Source organism: Lytechinus pictus, chromosome 11, assembly GCF_037042905.1.
Source record: "Lytechinus pictus isolate F3 Inbred chromosome 11, Lp3.0, whole genome shotgun sequence".
In the NCBI taxonomy this organism is placed as follows: domain Eukaryota; kingdom Metazoa; phylum Echinodermata; class Echinoidea; order Temnopleuroida; family Toxopneustidae; genus Lytechinus; species Lytechinus pictus.
In genome coordinates, this window is record NC_087255.1 from 26,033,988 (window position 1) to 26,050,070 (window position 16,083).

At 34.6% G+C, this 16,083-nt stretch overlaps 1 protein-coding gene across 1 annotated transcript; it reads right to left on the bottom strand.

The window, feature by feature from the left end:
- Nucleotides 1-6,390: 6,390 nt before the first annotated feature.
- Nucleotides 6,391-14,463, bottom strand: LOC135155979 (receptor-type tyrosine-protein phosphatase alpha-like). The gene is made up of 9 exons (XM_064106651.1): nucleotides 14,332-14,463; nucleotides 13,546-13,695; nucleotides 12,705-12,804; nucleotides 12,250-12,323; nucleotides 11,428-11,562; nucleotides 10,842-10,976; nucleotides 10,379-10,533; nucleotides 9,476-9,611; nucleotides 6,391-8,783 (listed from the first exon to the last, which is right to left on the bottom strand). The coding sequence occupies exons 1-9, from the start codon at nucleotides 14,422-14,424 to the stop codon at nucleotides 8,706-8,708; spliced, it is 1,056 nt and encodes a 351-aa protein (XP_063962721.1). The 5' UTR covers nucleotides 14,425-14,463; the 3' UTR covers nucleotides 6,391-8,705.
- Nucleotides 14,464-16,083: the final 1,620 nt, after the last annotated feature.

Genomic DNA, 16,083 nt, shown 5'->3' on the forward strand with positions numbered 1-16,083 from the left:
GATAGTCATCATTTTCATATGATGACATAATGTCCCGGTCCGCTATGTCAAAACTCAAAGTAATAATAATGAAACTTATCAGCTCTTTTTAACTGTGATCCATATCCACCTCACAATTTTCCCACAAAGTGCTTGAAAAATAGAGCTTAAATTGACCCTTTTCAGAGCGGAATATCATATATTTTTAGCTCGCGCTTTGCGCTCGCTTTATTGATTTTCATGATAAGAAATGTATTTAAATTACCCTAATTCTAAAAGTTCTAGGTCGAAATCTGAAACACGCGTTTATTTAGATACGCAGCGTGTTCTCTATTTAAATCATTATCCAGTTTCAGATCACAATATAAAAAATTGTCTGCTCGCGCTTTGCGCTCACATTATTAATGTAGGAAAATTTCCAATTACTCATTTTCATGATTTACAAATCATGAATAGAGTGTCCAGAATTTTTCCGCTCGCGCTTTGCGCTCGCATCAATTGTTTAGTTATATACTTATCCTTTTCACGATTACAAAAAGTGCTTAGAATTTCCATTCTTGAGGTAGAAATATCAAAATTTCCAGCTCGCGCTTCGCGCTCGCATTATTTGGTAGTTAAAATATGTAACGTCATCATGGCTAACACGTAGCCGTTAACAGATCAGATCAAAGCGTATATCAAAAATAAATAAAACAATTTGTGCTCGCGCTCTGCGCTCGCATTATTTATGTAGAGAGCCGATTTCCAATTACTCATCATTTTCATGATTTACAAAATATGAATAGAGTGTCAAATTTTTAGGTTTGAATCTCGAAGTTTTCAGCTCGCGCTTCGCGCTCGCATTAATTATTTAGCTATATACTTAACCTTTTTCATTCTTCCGGTAAAAATGTCAAAATTTTCAGCTCGCGCTTCGCATTATTTGATAGTTGAAATATGTAACGTCTTTATGGCTAACAAGCTGCCCGTAACAGATCCTTTTTTATCAGATGAAAACGTATATTAAAAATTTCTGCTCGCACTTCGCGCTCACAGCAATTATTTAGTTAGATACACATCTCGTTTAGGATCATAAACATTGCCCAAAATGTTTGAATTTTTAAACAAAATACATAAAATAAACAAAAAGCTCGCACTTTTTTAAATAAGGCTTATGATATTATATATATAAATATATTACCCCTTCAAAGAAACAAAAAAAATTAACTTCGAGCGGCCGATCGGGGAAAACGTGGGTGAAAAAAAATTCCGCCCCCCCCCCTATTGGCGAAGGCTGGATCCGCCCCTGTGACATACGGTACATGTAGCGGTGGAGTATGACCAAAGCGTAATGGATCTGGAAAGTATACCTATAAAAGTGACATGCTTGCATGTTGCTATTGTGTCCCCCTTATGCTCAAGTTTGGATTGACGCCCATGAAGACAGCTACTATTGTGTTTTATGAACATGATTCGATATTTTAGCCCAAAACTTTGCTAAAACCCGTTGCTAGTACCGGGAGTGTATAATTACGCAACCAGTCGTATATTGAGATTGAGCTACACAACTCGTTCTTTATTTAAAATCGTGCTTAAATTATCCGCTTCTCAGATTGGAATATAAAAATTTTCAGCTCGCGCTTCGCGCTCGCATCATTTCTGTAGCAAAACCCCATACTTTTCATGATTAAATAGGTGAATAGAATGTCCCTTTTTCAGGACTAAAAGTCAAAAGAACTCCCGCTTCGATCTGCAATAATCTTTTGCTGGATACAATCTTGTTCTTTATTACAAACGTCCATTAAAATGTCTTCTTTTTCAGATCGAAATATCAAAATTTTAAGCTCGCGCTTCGCGCTCGCATCTATTGTTTTTTTAGATACCCATTTTAATCATTGGTACCAAAAATGCATAGAATATCGATCAAACTTTCTGGTCAGAATATAAAGAGATTTCTGCTCGCCCTCGGCACTCGCATTATCTGTGTAGTGAGATATGTATCCTCCTCATGAGTTACTACAAACAGTCCTAAACAGGCACCTTTTTCCTGTTTTCAGGTCAGTATACTAAAAAATTTCAGCTCGCGCTTCGCGCTCGTATTAATTTGTTGGTGAGATATCTGTTTCGATCTCATGAGTCATATAAATATATATATATATGCATATGTGTGTTTGTGTGAGTTTGTTTGTTTTGTGTGATATCGAGCGCCTTTGGAAAGTTGATACATGATTTTGCCCCCCAAATCTTAAAAAAAGGATCGACGCCCCTGTGTATATATATATATATATACATATAGTAGAAAAAACTTGTATCTCTATTAATATACAAAAGTATTGGCCTCATCGCAATAAAAGGGTTAATACATGAGATTTTGAAATCGCACATAACATGCATAATTTGTGTTACTTTTTGCTTGTTTCTTTCTTTAATAAGTTTTTCAATCTCTCTCTCTATATGTTTTAGAAAGATTATATATTTAAATTGATGTATATTTCTGTTATAATGAGATATGTTTAAGTGGACTTTAGGGAATGGTCGTACGCAGCAAGGGGGAAGGGGGGGCACATTCGCGATCTGCTGTTGTGAAAAACAATTTTTTTTTCCTTAACATTTCATGAAAACTATGAAAAATTCAATTCAATTCAATTCAAGGTTTATTAAAAACATGAGTCGCAGCCAAATGGCTGAATTGGTCATGTATACAAAGTAAAAACAATTAAAAGACTCATTACATATTTCAAACATTAAAAAGCAGTACACCTTTGTAAAAACTGACATGAGAAATATGTGTATAGGCAAGAAGACTTAGGCAATGGAAATTTACATACATGTACATAAGATAATGAGGAAAAGGTAAATTAAGAATAATAAAAAGGAATAAGTAAGCTGTAAAAGATCAATAAAAATATATGTATATTAAATAAGAGTTGATTTCCTCATTCATGAAAAAACTTGATATTGCAAGTAGGCTGGTATTTCTTTCAAATGAGCAATGGGTTTATTGATTGGGCATGTCTTTATTCAGGAGATCTATGAAATATGGTATGGGGCTATTGCGAAATCGATTTGTCTTACATTTCTATTGCTGATATCTAGGAGTATGTCGGAGATTGATGGTTAAGTTTTTTTGGAGGAGGTAACCAGGTACTGAATGTTGGATGTGTGGTTAAAAAAATGTGCAAATGTGAGATGTGCACCAAATTTTCGAGTCTTGCCCCCCCCCCCCGGAAATATTATCTGTGTGTGGTCATGCAAAATGGCATGACTGGAAATCCTACATTTTGAAAAGAGCATTTGACAGGGTCAGACTTTACCCCTTTTTCAACATTTTCTTTTATGGCGCCGGTGAAGTGCAAAATATATGTGCGCCGCTCGGCAGTGCGCCCCCCCCCCCCTTTCGCCTAAAGCTGGATCCGCCTATGTTAAGGGTATGGTTTCAGCACTGAGGGGCATCGCTAGGCCTTTTCCAGTGGGGGTGTAAAGACCCTGATTACCGACAATTAATATCGGTACCGATTACCGACGTCCGACGACCATGAGTCAGGGCATTGGCGGCGGAAGCCCAAAAATATAGGGGTCCACCTGAAATTTTTGGATGCATTTTAGTGCTAACTAAATTTTCATTCTTAGAAACAAATTAAGGTATTTCATGTGGCCAGAATATCAAATACCATGCGAGCAAAGCACGAGCTAATTTAAAAAAAAATATTTTATATAATTTATTTAGATATAAGAATTTAACAGTTATAGCAGCTTTTCATGAACTAGCTGCGTATCGAACTGAACGCGAGCCGAAAATTTTAATACACTGGCCTGCAAATAGACCTGTTAAAGGCTGTTCGCAGTGATCCATGAACAGAATACACATTTTTTATGAACTGACCCGAAAGAGATCATTTTAATCATTTTCCAACATGAAGGAAACTTGTAAAGAGGATGGATCTCACTAAATAATGATTCGAGCGCGAAGCGCGAGCTGAAAAAATTGGACATTCAGGGACATATACCAATCACTGTCGGTACAGAAAAGCTGAAAACTGTTTATATTCAAACACTTGAAAACTTCACATTTTCACAAGTTTTTGAATAAAGAATAAACTCAAATTTTGCATAATTAAACAAGTTGTGTATCTCAATAAACATAATGCAAGCGCGAAGCGAACTGTTGAAGCACTGTCCATCAAAAAGAAAACATTGTGGAGAGGACATGGCTAACTAAAACATATGATGAGAGCGCGAAGCACGAGGGGAAAAATTCGAGATTTACACCCCCAAAATGAGACACTCTATTCACGTTTTGTAAATCATGAAAAGGATGAGTAATTTGAGATCTTCCTACATTAATAATGCGAGCGCAAAGCACGGGCAGAAAATGTTTGATATTGTGATCTGAAACTGGTTAAAATAGAACAAGTTGCGTATCTGAATAAACATGCGCTTGCGTTTTTCAGATTTCGATCTAGAATCTGGGCATTCTAAATACATTTTTTATCATGAAAAAAAATGAAGCGAGCGCGAAGCGCATTCTTAAAATATTTGATATTCGGATCTGAAAAAGGGTCAATTTAAGCTCTGTATTTTAGGCACTTTGTAAGTTTGTAGGAATATTGTGAGGTGGATATGGATCACAGTTAAAAAAGAGCTGACATGTTTCATTATTATTGCTTTGAGTTTTGACGTAGGACCGAGACATTCTAAGAACATTGTCATCATATGAAAATGATGACTATCTTCCTATTTTTCTTGTTTAAACTTGTCGATATCCCACTCTGAAAAGGGACAATTTGATTTTAAATTAATATCTTATTTATCAATCTAATTAACCCAATGAGAGCGCGAAATCTGTTAATATTATGGCCTGAAAACTGGACATTTAAAGCACTTCTGTAATTATGAATAAGATGCATGAGTTAATATATTTTCAACAATCATTGCGAGCGCAAATCGCGAGCCGGAATTTTCGATAAACTGTCGTGTAATGGGGATTATAAGTAGTTTTTCATAGAATTAATATTGAGAAATACATAACTTACCAATCAAAATGCGAGCATGCAGCGCTAGCTGATGCGTTTTGACAATCTGAGCTGAATAGGGATATTTTAAGAACTTTATGACAAATCAAATTTTGCCTATTTAAGTATTCAGACCATAAAACGGAAATTTTTACGGAGCACTTTTTTTTAAATCAGATTTGTAAATCAAACAAAATAATGAAATTTCGATCTCCGAGCTGAAATATGTTTTGTTTATTGACTTCAAAATTTGATATTTTAAGCTCCATATTGAGCAAGATATGTAAATCACCGAATAAAGGGACATGAAAGATTTTTTTCCACGTCTTCCCCTCATCTTATTTTATTCACTCGTCTTCCTCTTCTCATGTTTCCCCTTCTTTTTTCTCCTCTCTTTTCCTTTCTTTTTCTTTCCCCCTTTTTCTTCTTTGTTTGGTCCGCCAAGAGGGGGCCCGGGCCCCTGCCCAACCCCCCCTGAATCCACATATGGAAGAGAAAAGGGAAGGAGACATTTTTCTACTAATCACTCGAATAAGGGGAAGAATAAAAATCGTGACATTTTGCTAGAGAAGATACGATAGCGGTTTAAATTGCCGCCAACCTGCGATAAATTCATATAAATTATTAGCTTCTTGTATGACAACAAATGGTCTTATATCTGGTTGTGTAAGAGGTAGAATTTTTCGGGCCCACTGGAAGCAAGTATTATGAGGGGGCATGCTCACCCATTCTCTCTTCTTTTTTTTTTTTTTTTTTTTTTTTTTTTGGGGGGGGGGCTGGTTCATGTCACACAAATAAATCAATATTGTAATCATTCCTACCAACGAATGATGCAGTAATATTCTTAAAATTTGCATCACAATCGAAACATTGCTATTTATTTTACGGTGCAAACTTGTGATGAGTAAACCGCATAGGCACATATATATCCCTCAAATAGAACAGATCTACATACATACATCCTCTTCCATCTACTTCACACATCTCCAGTGGCGTAATAAGCAAAAAAAATTGAGGGGGGCTAGATATGGCGAATCGTACAAAATTTATTGAAAAGTTGAATTTTCTATATTATCACAAATATCCAATCAGTTGATAGATTTTGACATAATTCTCAGAAATTGCTATCATATTTTACCCTTTTTTCTGTTTTCTTGGTCTTGAAAAATAATTTACGCCACATCTCCTAATTTTTTCGTTGTTTTTCCCCTTTACGCTATGCAAAAAAACTTGACTTTCTAGGCATATAATGTCAAATTTGCATTCTTTTTCTCTTTTTATTTTTGTCATCCCCTCCACCTTTGTTGTTTTCTGTACTGTTTTGTCATAACTACGTCAAAAACTTTCGAAGACGTTTTGTACTCTCCTCAATGACATTAACATAATTTCCCAAGATAAAAAATCAATACTATTCTTGTTTACACTTATTTATCAAACAAATTCGTATTTAATCATTTCGTTTACAATAACACCATAGTACTATATAATTCAAAAAGATTCAAAAATAGCCATCTACTCCTTACAATACAGATAATTATCTGAAAAAGACAACTATGGAACTTTAAATGTTTTTTAACATTACTTTGATATTGGCAGCAATATGCATGTATATAAAACCAGAATTACTATCATCCGTATTACTACTGTCATTATTATTTCTATGATGTCACCGGCCATCAATAATTATATTATCAATATACTTCTTTTTATTATCATTATAATCATTGCTATTATTATCATTATTACTATCATTATTATCATCATCAATCATCTTTATTATCATCTTCATCATCATTATCATCATCATCATTATAGTGTCTTACAATTAAGCCACTATAAATCGTTAAAATCTTACAATTTTCAATTTGATTTAATGTATTACATTCTAGGTAATAATAAATTTAGTACGCTTTCAGATACAAAAAAAGGAAACATATAATTTATGTATACGGATATTTAAAATGCATAGAATTTAGTATTGCATATGATGGCACATACATTATGTAAGACTATGGTACGAAATATATGATATTCATAACGGCATGATTTTTTTCTAAATCCATACATTAAAAGACTTTTTTCTTCAAGTATCTTAAAAATGCTTTGATTATTGAAATGTTGTCATGTTAGTTGTGATAGCAACGAGTAAATACAGTTTACAGAAAAATCATACATCATCTTTTTTCATTCAATGATTTATCTATTAGCTGTAACACACTTAGGTAGAATAGACTTGAAGAGATTTACGGAAACTGTGTTTACCACATAATTATAAAAAAAACATTCAAGCTTTTATTCATGTCTCAACGTTCAATTTCAATTATAAATATATACATAAGCTATCGTAATTACATTACATGTAATATGTACAAAAACATGAAACAAATATTGCAATATAAACACTACAATGGAAGGTATGTTTGTGTTTTGGCAAGAAAACTGTGTACTTTTAAGGCATCTCACTTTCATTTCAATTAATATTTGGGGGATTAAAGAGGCTTGCGATTCAAATACCCCTTACGGTCCAAGAATGATAATAAAAACAAACGATTAGAAAACACTAGATCTTGGCAATCAATAGACGGCAGTCGGAATTAAAATTGATGAGTTTATCATGACATACTCGCCAAGATCATATCGTAAAACAGATGGTACACTATCATAAAAATATTGAGAGAAATCAAAGTAAGTGATCCCAGAGAATGAATAATGAAATGTTGTGTACAAAAGTGAAATCATTTTATGTGGAACAATGAATCAATATATCTTCCCCTCTACCTTACAAAGCATTGGGGATGGTATCCAAATTCTATGTCATCTTTCTCAATCGCGCTAAATGCCACTAAATATTGCAACTGATTCATATTTCATTAGCTATAAATCAGTACCCCCAAAAAAGGGGTCAACAATAGTGTTAATACCTCTTGTATTTTCCGACCGAAATTCTATCATAATTCTACCATGGCTAACTCTTATCCCCATGCAGGTAAGATTTTTATTGATCCATTATTGATTTGTATTATTTGAAATAATAATTATAAATGAAATCCGGTTCTCCACTAATTCGGGATGATAAATGCAGGAGCAAAATTGTCTGACACCTTAACAAAACGCCTTATCTGGGAATAAGATACTCAAGACTTCAGACAAAATAACAACAAGAAGAGTAACATCGCTGCACAATCTTCCAGCATTATGATAATAGGCCGGAAATGATGGGGGGGGGGCTGCATGGTCCAGCTGCCTGGGCTACAGGGTTAAAATGATGAACATTTCAAGAAACCATCTCGCTGTCAGTATTTGGAAAGGGGGATTCTCTCCTAGATACCCTTCTTGTTCACATAAGCAAAATATATATATAATAGCCTTAATCTTCTCGTAGAATTATTCATTCCCACATTGAAGTATAAAGTTTATAACTGAAGCAGCATAAAATATTAAGTGAAAGAATTAAGTCTGACAATTTCCCTTATTGTGTCGGATATATGCCCATATTATTTTTGTGTGTATTAAATGTAGACAAAAATGACTTATGCATTTTCATTTTCATGATTTGTTTATGCACGCATGTAAACAAGATGAATTTCTGTAAATGGACAACAAAACAGTTAGTATCGGAATTGTTATAAAATATCTCAATTGGAGATAATTAAGCTAAATAAAATGACTGAACAATGGGGTAGATCCGGATCGATTTCATATCTTGTTCACGTTTGGGAGAGAACTCTGAGGGTCCTATGTCCGGTAGTTTTCATAGATGTCGTAAGAATCCAAATACAGTCTCATAACAGAGTGGATGAACTCATACTGGTCCTGGAATAAAACAAATCAATGTTTTTTTAATGTATATTAATAATAATAAAAATAGGCATGAATATCCGTTTATCTAGATACATTCTATTGCAAGGTGTACAAGAGAAATAAAAAAGAATAAACAAGTTTGGAAGAGTGCCTTTGTGCTAAGAACTGATAGTGTTAAAAAGACCTCAGTTCAGAATCGAAAGTCTCCAATGATCATGATGACGTTATATTTCTAAAATGTAAGGGTAAATTAATCCAAATATGATTTGTTAGAAAAAGTCTTTTCACCATAGGCTAGGAGTCTTTAAGAGATGCTGGTGTATAAGGCATGATGGGTCTTGTAAATATTTTCACATTACTATTCTAAACTTTCCATGTAAAAAGAAGAATTTTAAACTCTATGCGCTTGCGAATTGGCCACAGTGTAACAAACGTGTTCTTATTGAGATGTTATTTCAAAATCATTATAGCTGAGTTCTTAACATATATACAAGCAATTTTTAATACCCAGTACCTCCCTTTATATTCATTTTGTTTGATTTTGCGGGTACTGTGATGACTTCAAAGACTACATTAACATGACCTTTTAGAAATATTTTAACATATATTTAGAGTGGTGCAGAAATATCTCTACCATCTCACACAACATATGATCATTCAAGGTCACAGCTGGAAAGGGTTAAAAAAGGGTATCAGTCTCTTACCAGTGATGCCACAGCCCCTGTCCGGATTGCCCTCAGTCTCTTACATGCCTGGAAGACGTCTACCAGTTTCTCTACATTCAGTCTCTCCAGGACTGATGAGAGAGCACAGAAAGTTCCTGTGGCCCCTTCACCATCCCTAAAGAAAATCAAAACACAATCATGACGATGAGAACTTGTCATAGATTGAAAAGCAGTTCATGAAATTAAAAAAAAAACATTCATGAAATTCCAAGACTATTGTCGGAAAACACATTCCTCATAGAAATACTGTACCAGCATCAACATGCCGGCAACAACAGTAATAACTATGTTTACTGCCCGAATTAGTGACTACCGGGATATATCAAGATTGCATCGTAGAAGAACTAATCATAATTCTGAATTTATTTGACATACGCATATGACACTTCTGACAGCAGATTTAAAAGATGTTGACCAGGTTTCTTCTGATACGGTACATTTGGTGGCAGCGGTGGGATTTGAGGGCTTCTTTATTAAATCTTGTATATAATCACCAAGTAATGGTTGAGATTCCTAAATTTCTATGAGATATGTTTCTACTGATGACAGCAGATTGATGTGTGGACCATTTTCCTCCTCCATATGGTACAACTGATGGTATATATCAGTTTCATTTTGATATTTCACAACTGGTGACAACGTCAGGAATGATGAGTGGCAGATGTGGTTTCAGGGGAGGGGCCGAACGGTTCTATTTAGATAAACCTAGCTCTGTTACAGCTTTAGGGTTGATAAGGTTGTACACTTGTTACTACTCACAGTAGGAATTGAGTTAACTTCTACAATCGGCATTAACATTCTTTTAGTTCGCTGGGGGTCATTAAGTGTTACTGGAAAAAATTATAAACCGTATTTACAAAGGTCCTTATGATCTGAACTTACTTGCAATGGACCAGGATTGGTGCGTCTTTGGCATTTGATTCATTCCATACCATGGCTCTACGATGAAGCTCCATGAAAGAGATTGCGGAGGTACATACCTCAGATGCCATTGGCCATGTCGTCAGGTGCAGCTGATACACAGTGTGAACTCGAGACTGCAACAGATATGTGGAAAATAGGAATGCACTCTTGTCACTGTCATCTCATGCTATGAAATATATAATTCTACTTATCAGGATAAAAACTGACATATTAAAAGAAAACAATTTAAGACTTTTATCTAGAGTTGCTGGCCGCCAGGTAGAACTGCAGTATGTGATCTAGGCAACAAATACAAATTATATGAATAAATAAATTAATGAAAAAAATGAAATACAAAAAAAGAAATAACTGAAGAAAGGATATGTATAAATATATATTAAAAACAAAATAAAAAAGTGAGCGAAGGAGATGTTTTACCTACCTTGGAAGTTGTGCTTCTGACTTCCATTGTCCTACAAGATATCTCATCATAGTGTTCCTCATTGAGGAGTGTTACCGTGAAGGGACCATGGGTGACGTCACTCTGTGAAGAGTACGCCCAGTATTCTGCCATGGACTATGTAAAGGAAGACAACAAGTAAATGATGAGATGCATAAGTGATCAATTGATATAATAGGCGCAAATTTAAAATTTTCCCATACAAGGGAATTTTGATTGGAAACCTCTGATTGATTTGTACAAAATTAAGCTTATTGCTGAGCATGGAGAATATCCTGTGGATAACCAACACACTCGCATTGCCAATTATACAGCACTAAAGAAACAATTAGTCTTGATTAAAACAACCTTTCTTCAAAACAGAATCAATAGAACGCGTTTGCTGCTAAACCAATACGTTTTGCGAAGTTTTAACTACTTCAGGTTAAATAAACACCTTTCTTCATTGAAATGCAAATGGCATCCTATTAAAAATTATGGACTGTCCAAAAATATTGCTTTGTAATCCTTGAAGTGACTATAGAGGATAACATCATCATGAGTCTGTGATTTTGATGATACCATTTACCTGATCCTCCGAGGCCATACCGTTGAGCATGACAATGGTAGAAATCCTGTAATCAAAGATCAATCGCCAGAAGTCAACAACAGTGTCTTGGAGAGGGGTCTGGGTACCAATGAACATGTCCTTCTTGGTGTATCCCTGGAAGACCAAAAACCACCATGGATATTCATATTCATCATCACCAGTATCATCATATCATTATCAATGGCACAGTAAGGACCAATCTACCAACTGAAAATTTCTAAATGTTCATAAAACATTCAAAGCCTTTATGAAACCATGTCTAGAATGTTTAGAAAATGTTCAGATAACGTTAAAAAACGTTTCATGAACCTTTCCAAAACGTTAAGGAAACTTTCCATTTCCATATCATGTAGAAACGTTCGCAAACTTGTGAGAACCTTTGATAAAAACCAAACAAAATATAAATGGAAGTATGATTTTGATGTGCGTAAGTGTCCTAGCTTTTTCACTCTTACATATCCTATGCCAATATCATAACCTATCCTAAATGATCATCATCATCAGTGTAAATGATATTACAAAAAATCAAAATATCAAATATTTTCATTTTAGCTCCTCACATCAGTACAATCTAGGAGTATGTTTTTTCCTCTTCGTGAAGTCTTCTATGAGACTTATTTCAGTAGTGGTTTAGCAAGTCAGGTTCACATTTGATAATTCTTCTCTTTTCTGATGTTTTCTAAAGAGATATAATACAGTTTCTCATGATGTATATAAAAGTGTGAAGGACACTTTGACACTTATGTGCTAGTTATTGATACGCAAGCTTTGATCTCTATACCCAGAAAGAATTTAACTTACGGGCAAAAAGGAAGCATTTATGTAGTTGGTTCCACCATCAACCTCTGTGATCAGATATGGTCTGGATTTATCCACTGATAAAAAAAGGGTGAAAATAGTTTGTCATAAGAATTTTGGTAATATGAAATAGTGCTTGCAGAAATATAGAAGGTACGTTGACCAAGCATTCAAAATTAACAAGGTACTAACTTTTACATTGAAACTAACAGCAGCGTGGAAGTTCAGAGACAATATATTGCTTTCCCTTCTCAGTGTGGAAGTTCAGAGACAATCTAATCTGTTGCTTTCCCTTCTGTTATTAATTTTCTTCTTTTTTATTTAATTTCGTGTTCATGCTTTATCCAACATATGGTGTTCAAGAAGCATATTTTTATTGGGTATCAGAATGGTTTGTAATGTAAGCTTTATTTTAACAATAAAACAAAACTAGAACGGAAAATCATTATTAAACTCACTTGGTAGTTTGTCACGGTATCTATTCTTGTGGAAGTTCATTGGGTTTCTGGCAGCTCTCAGTTCATCGTCTCTTGGCCTGATGGTGAACATGTCAAGGCGCTGCATCATACAAACATAATACAAATGATCAATTACTGGTTGATCTATAAAGATCTAGTTTTTATTCAATACTGAAAATAAGTCCTTTGGCATTTTCAGTCTTTACCAAAGTTATTAGAAGCTATATTGTAAAAGGATAGAGAATGATTAAGGGTCTAAAATTTGATTATTATTTAGCAGTTCGATGTGGTATTTTGTATCTTTTTTGTCAAGTGTTTTTCATCTTCAAATATTTGGACACAGGCTTGCCCTGTACAATGTTTACAATTTAAAGAAGAAAATGTTCAATAGCAGAATATGATATTTGACAAGGTTGACAGGTATTTGATTTTTTGTTGGCAAAATAGTTAAAATTTCTATTTTTTCCCGTATAAATACAAAAATATATTTGAGATATTGCAATCTTATGGTAATAATCAAATAATGGAACTATAAGACAGGTAGTTCATTTTCAAGAGTAAATTTTGTGCTTGGAACAAAATGATGACAAGAAACAACACCATGATGATACCACTAATACTAATTTAAAAATCATGCTGGAAAAATGTGCAGTATTTAATACAGTGCTCAATCATTGCCCATTTTTACCAATTCTACAAACTGTGATCAAGCGCACGAACATTGAAGGGTACCCGATTACTTAATAATTCACCCTGTTGGAGAGTGGAATATGTGGACAATTGCCGAACCTAAGATGCGATAACTGTGGTCACTGTGGTAATATCATTAATAAGAACTTACCTCGAACTGTTCCTGCAGCAGTGTGGAGCCGGTATCTGGACTCGGGGCCAACAGTGACGGGTACCGCTGAAGGTAAAGATCTTGAGCTATGCTGGTATCCCCACAGACAAAGGTTTCTAACAGAGCATCGAAGATGAACTGATATTGCTCCTGCAGGAAGAAAATAAAAGTACGTAGAACAAAAGGAAGAAAAAGAAAAAAAGTTATTATGAAAATTAACGTTTTTTTTTTTTTTGGGGGGGGGGGAGCTTTTCATTGTAATATCTTATACAAAATCAAACACGAATATAATTCCTTCATTTAAACAAATATGATAGAGCAAACATGTCCACAACAGCTGTACAATCATAAAATAATAAAACAAACATGATGATAGTAATAACAACAATGATGACAATTAATAAAAATAATGGTAATAATAATGTTAATAATGAATGATAATAATAATAATATAATAATAATAATGAAAACAAACAATAACAATACTACTACTGCTAACAATAATAACAATATTAAACATGGCGGCATGAGATAACAACAAGGCAAAGAACAAAACATACCTTTTCAGAACTTTTATTCATTTACATTCCTTTTATATCTTAAAAACCAAGTACTTTACTGTACACTTTCATTCTATATTGATACTAGACTTGATTATGAAATGTGTTACTCTGACTACTCTGTATATGTATGAGATGGTTATACCAAATAAAAATGTTTAAAAAAAAGAGAAATAAAAGTACTTTACTACACATTATGTTAAACATTGCATATTAGTAGACTCACCGCTACTTGAACCATCTTAATCCGACTGTTCCTCAAGCCTGTGATGAAATTGTAGACATCTATGGAATTCTCTGCCTCAGCCTGATCCAACATGGCGTCTAGTGTGATGAAGGTTCCTGTACGGCCAACACCAGCACTTTATAAAGATAAAAGGTTTTGTTAGTTGATATAAAATATGGGGTAGGGGTTAAGTTGAAATTTGGCGTTTTTAAGCAATAATATGGAAATATAAATAGGGATCTCTTTGCCAGCAGAGGTTCATAGCAAAGGATGAGGTTGGGAGTGACAGCTAGTCTACTACAAATCGCAAATTTTGGGTTTAGAGGTTGCACACACCCACCTGGAAACACACACATACACATTTAACATTTTCTGTCTCACAAAATCTAATATAACTTAGAATCTAACTTAAACATAGTTGCACACCCACACTCGCATAACCACACCCACATTCTCATTACCACACACACACATACACCCACCCTCACACCCTCTCACCCTACACATCCCACACGCCTTCAAACCCACCCCCACACACACACACACACACCCACCCACAATCCTACTCACCCACACTTCACGCACGCCTCCACATCCATCCCCCACATACCCTCCCTCACATGCACACAAATACTCATTCACAAATCTCACAAGAGCTTATACATATTTCATGTTAATATTCTGATACATAAACTTATTCTCTGGGGAGGTCCCTCCCACGGCCCAGAAGGAAAAACCAGTAAGAATTTTTACTGGTTTCCAGTAGAATTTTACTGGTTTCCAGTATATTTTTACTGGGCCAGTTGATTTTTAACTGGAACAGTAAAAATCAACTGGAGACCGGTTCCAACAATTGCATTCCAGTTGAAGCAAGTAATACCAGTTAAATTGTTTTTCATCAAACTGGTGTTTCTGGTCCAATAAATGGTTTCCAGTAGATTTTTACTGGTTTCCAGTATATGTTTACTGGACCAGTTGATTTTTAACTGGACCAGTAAAAATCAACTGGAGACCAGTTCAAACAATTGCATTCCAGTTGAAGCAAAGTAGTAATACCAGTTATATTGTTTTTCATCAAACTGGTGTTACTGGTCCAATAGATAATGACTTTATTTCAAGTCAGATCATTTGACGAATTATGGAAAATGAATCTTGCAATTCAGAGAAAGTTATTATCTTTATCATTGTTATTATCATTCTTCTTATAATTAGGTGGTCTGTCATGAATATGACAGATCACCTATTATATTCGTCAGAATTTACTTTATTTATTTTTATTGCCAAATTTTGTTCCCACTTTATCTCAAAATCGGGCTTGTCAAATTTCTTGATTTTCATGTCATGTATGGAAATTATTATGGAATCGTGAAACGAAACTTTTCAAGGTTATCAAATCATGATGACGTCATCTAGGCGCCATTTTGTAAAATTATATGATTGATCATATCATCGCAACTAATCATAAAAAATCATCCATATTTGCATCATATCAAGTTCAGGTGACAGGTCATCAGGACATGTCATCAGAGGTCATGCAAAGGTCACGACGCGCACGTACGCGCGCGTCAAAATTCAAAAATTCCCCAAATCAACCGTGGTCAAGTTTGGGTACGTTTCGGGTCATTTTGAGCATGTCAAGAATTTGCGCGCGCACAGGTATGCGTGCGCGTTCTTGCACCTACCATCGGTATGCATCTTCGAGTCATCATTTATTTTATGTCTGTCCATTGTCCATTAGCTTCTGATTAATTT

Coding starts and splice junctions, on each gene's coding strand:
- LOC135155979 (XM_064106651.1), bottom strand. CDS start 14,424: ATGTTGGATCAGGCTGAGGCAGAGAATTCCATAGATGTCTACAATTTC. Junction 12,324..12,704: donor ATACCGTGACAAACTACCAA/GTGAGTTTAATA, acceptor TTTTTTTATCAG/TGGATAAATCCAGACCATAT. Junction 11,563..12,249: donor TAAATGCTTCCTTTTTGCCC/GTAAGTTAAATT, acceptor TTGGTCTTCCAG/GGATACACCAAGAAGGACAT.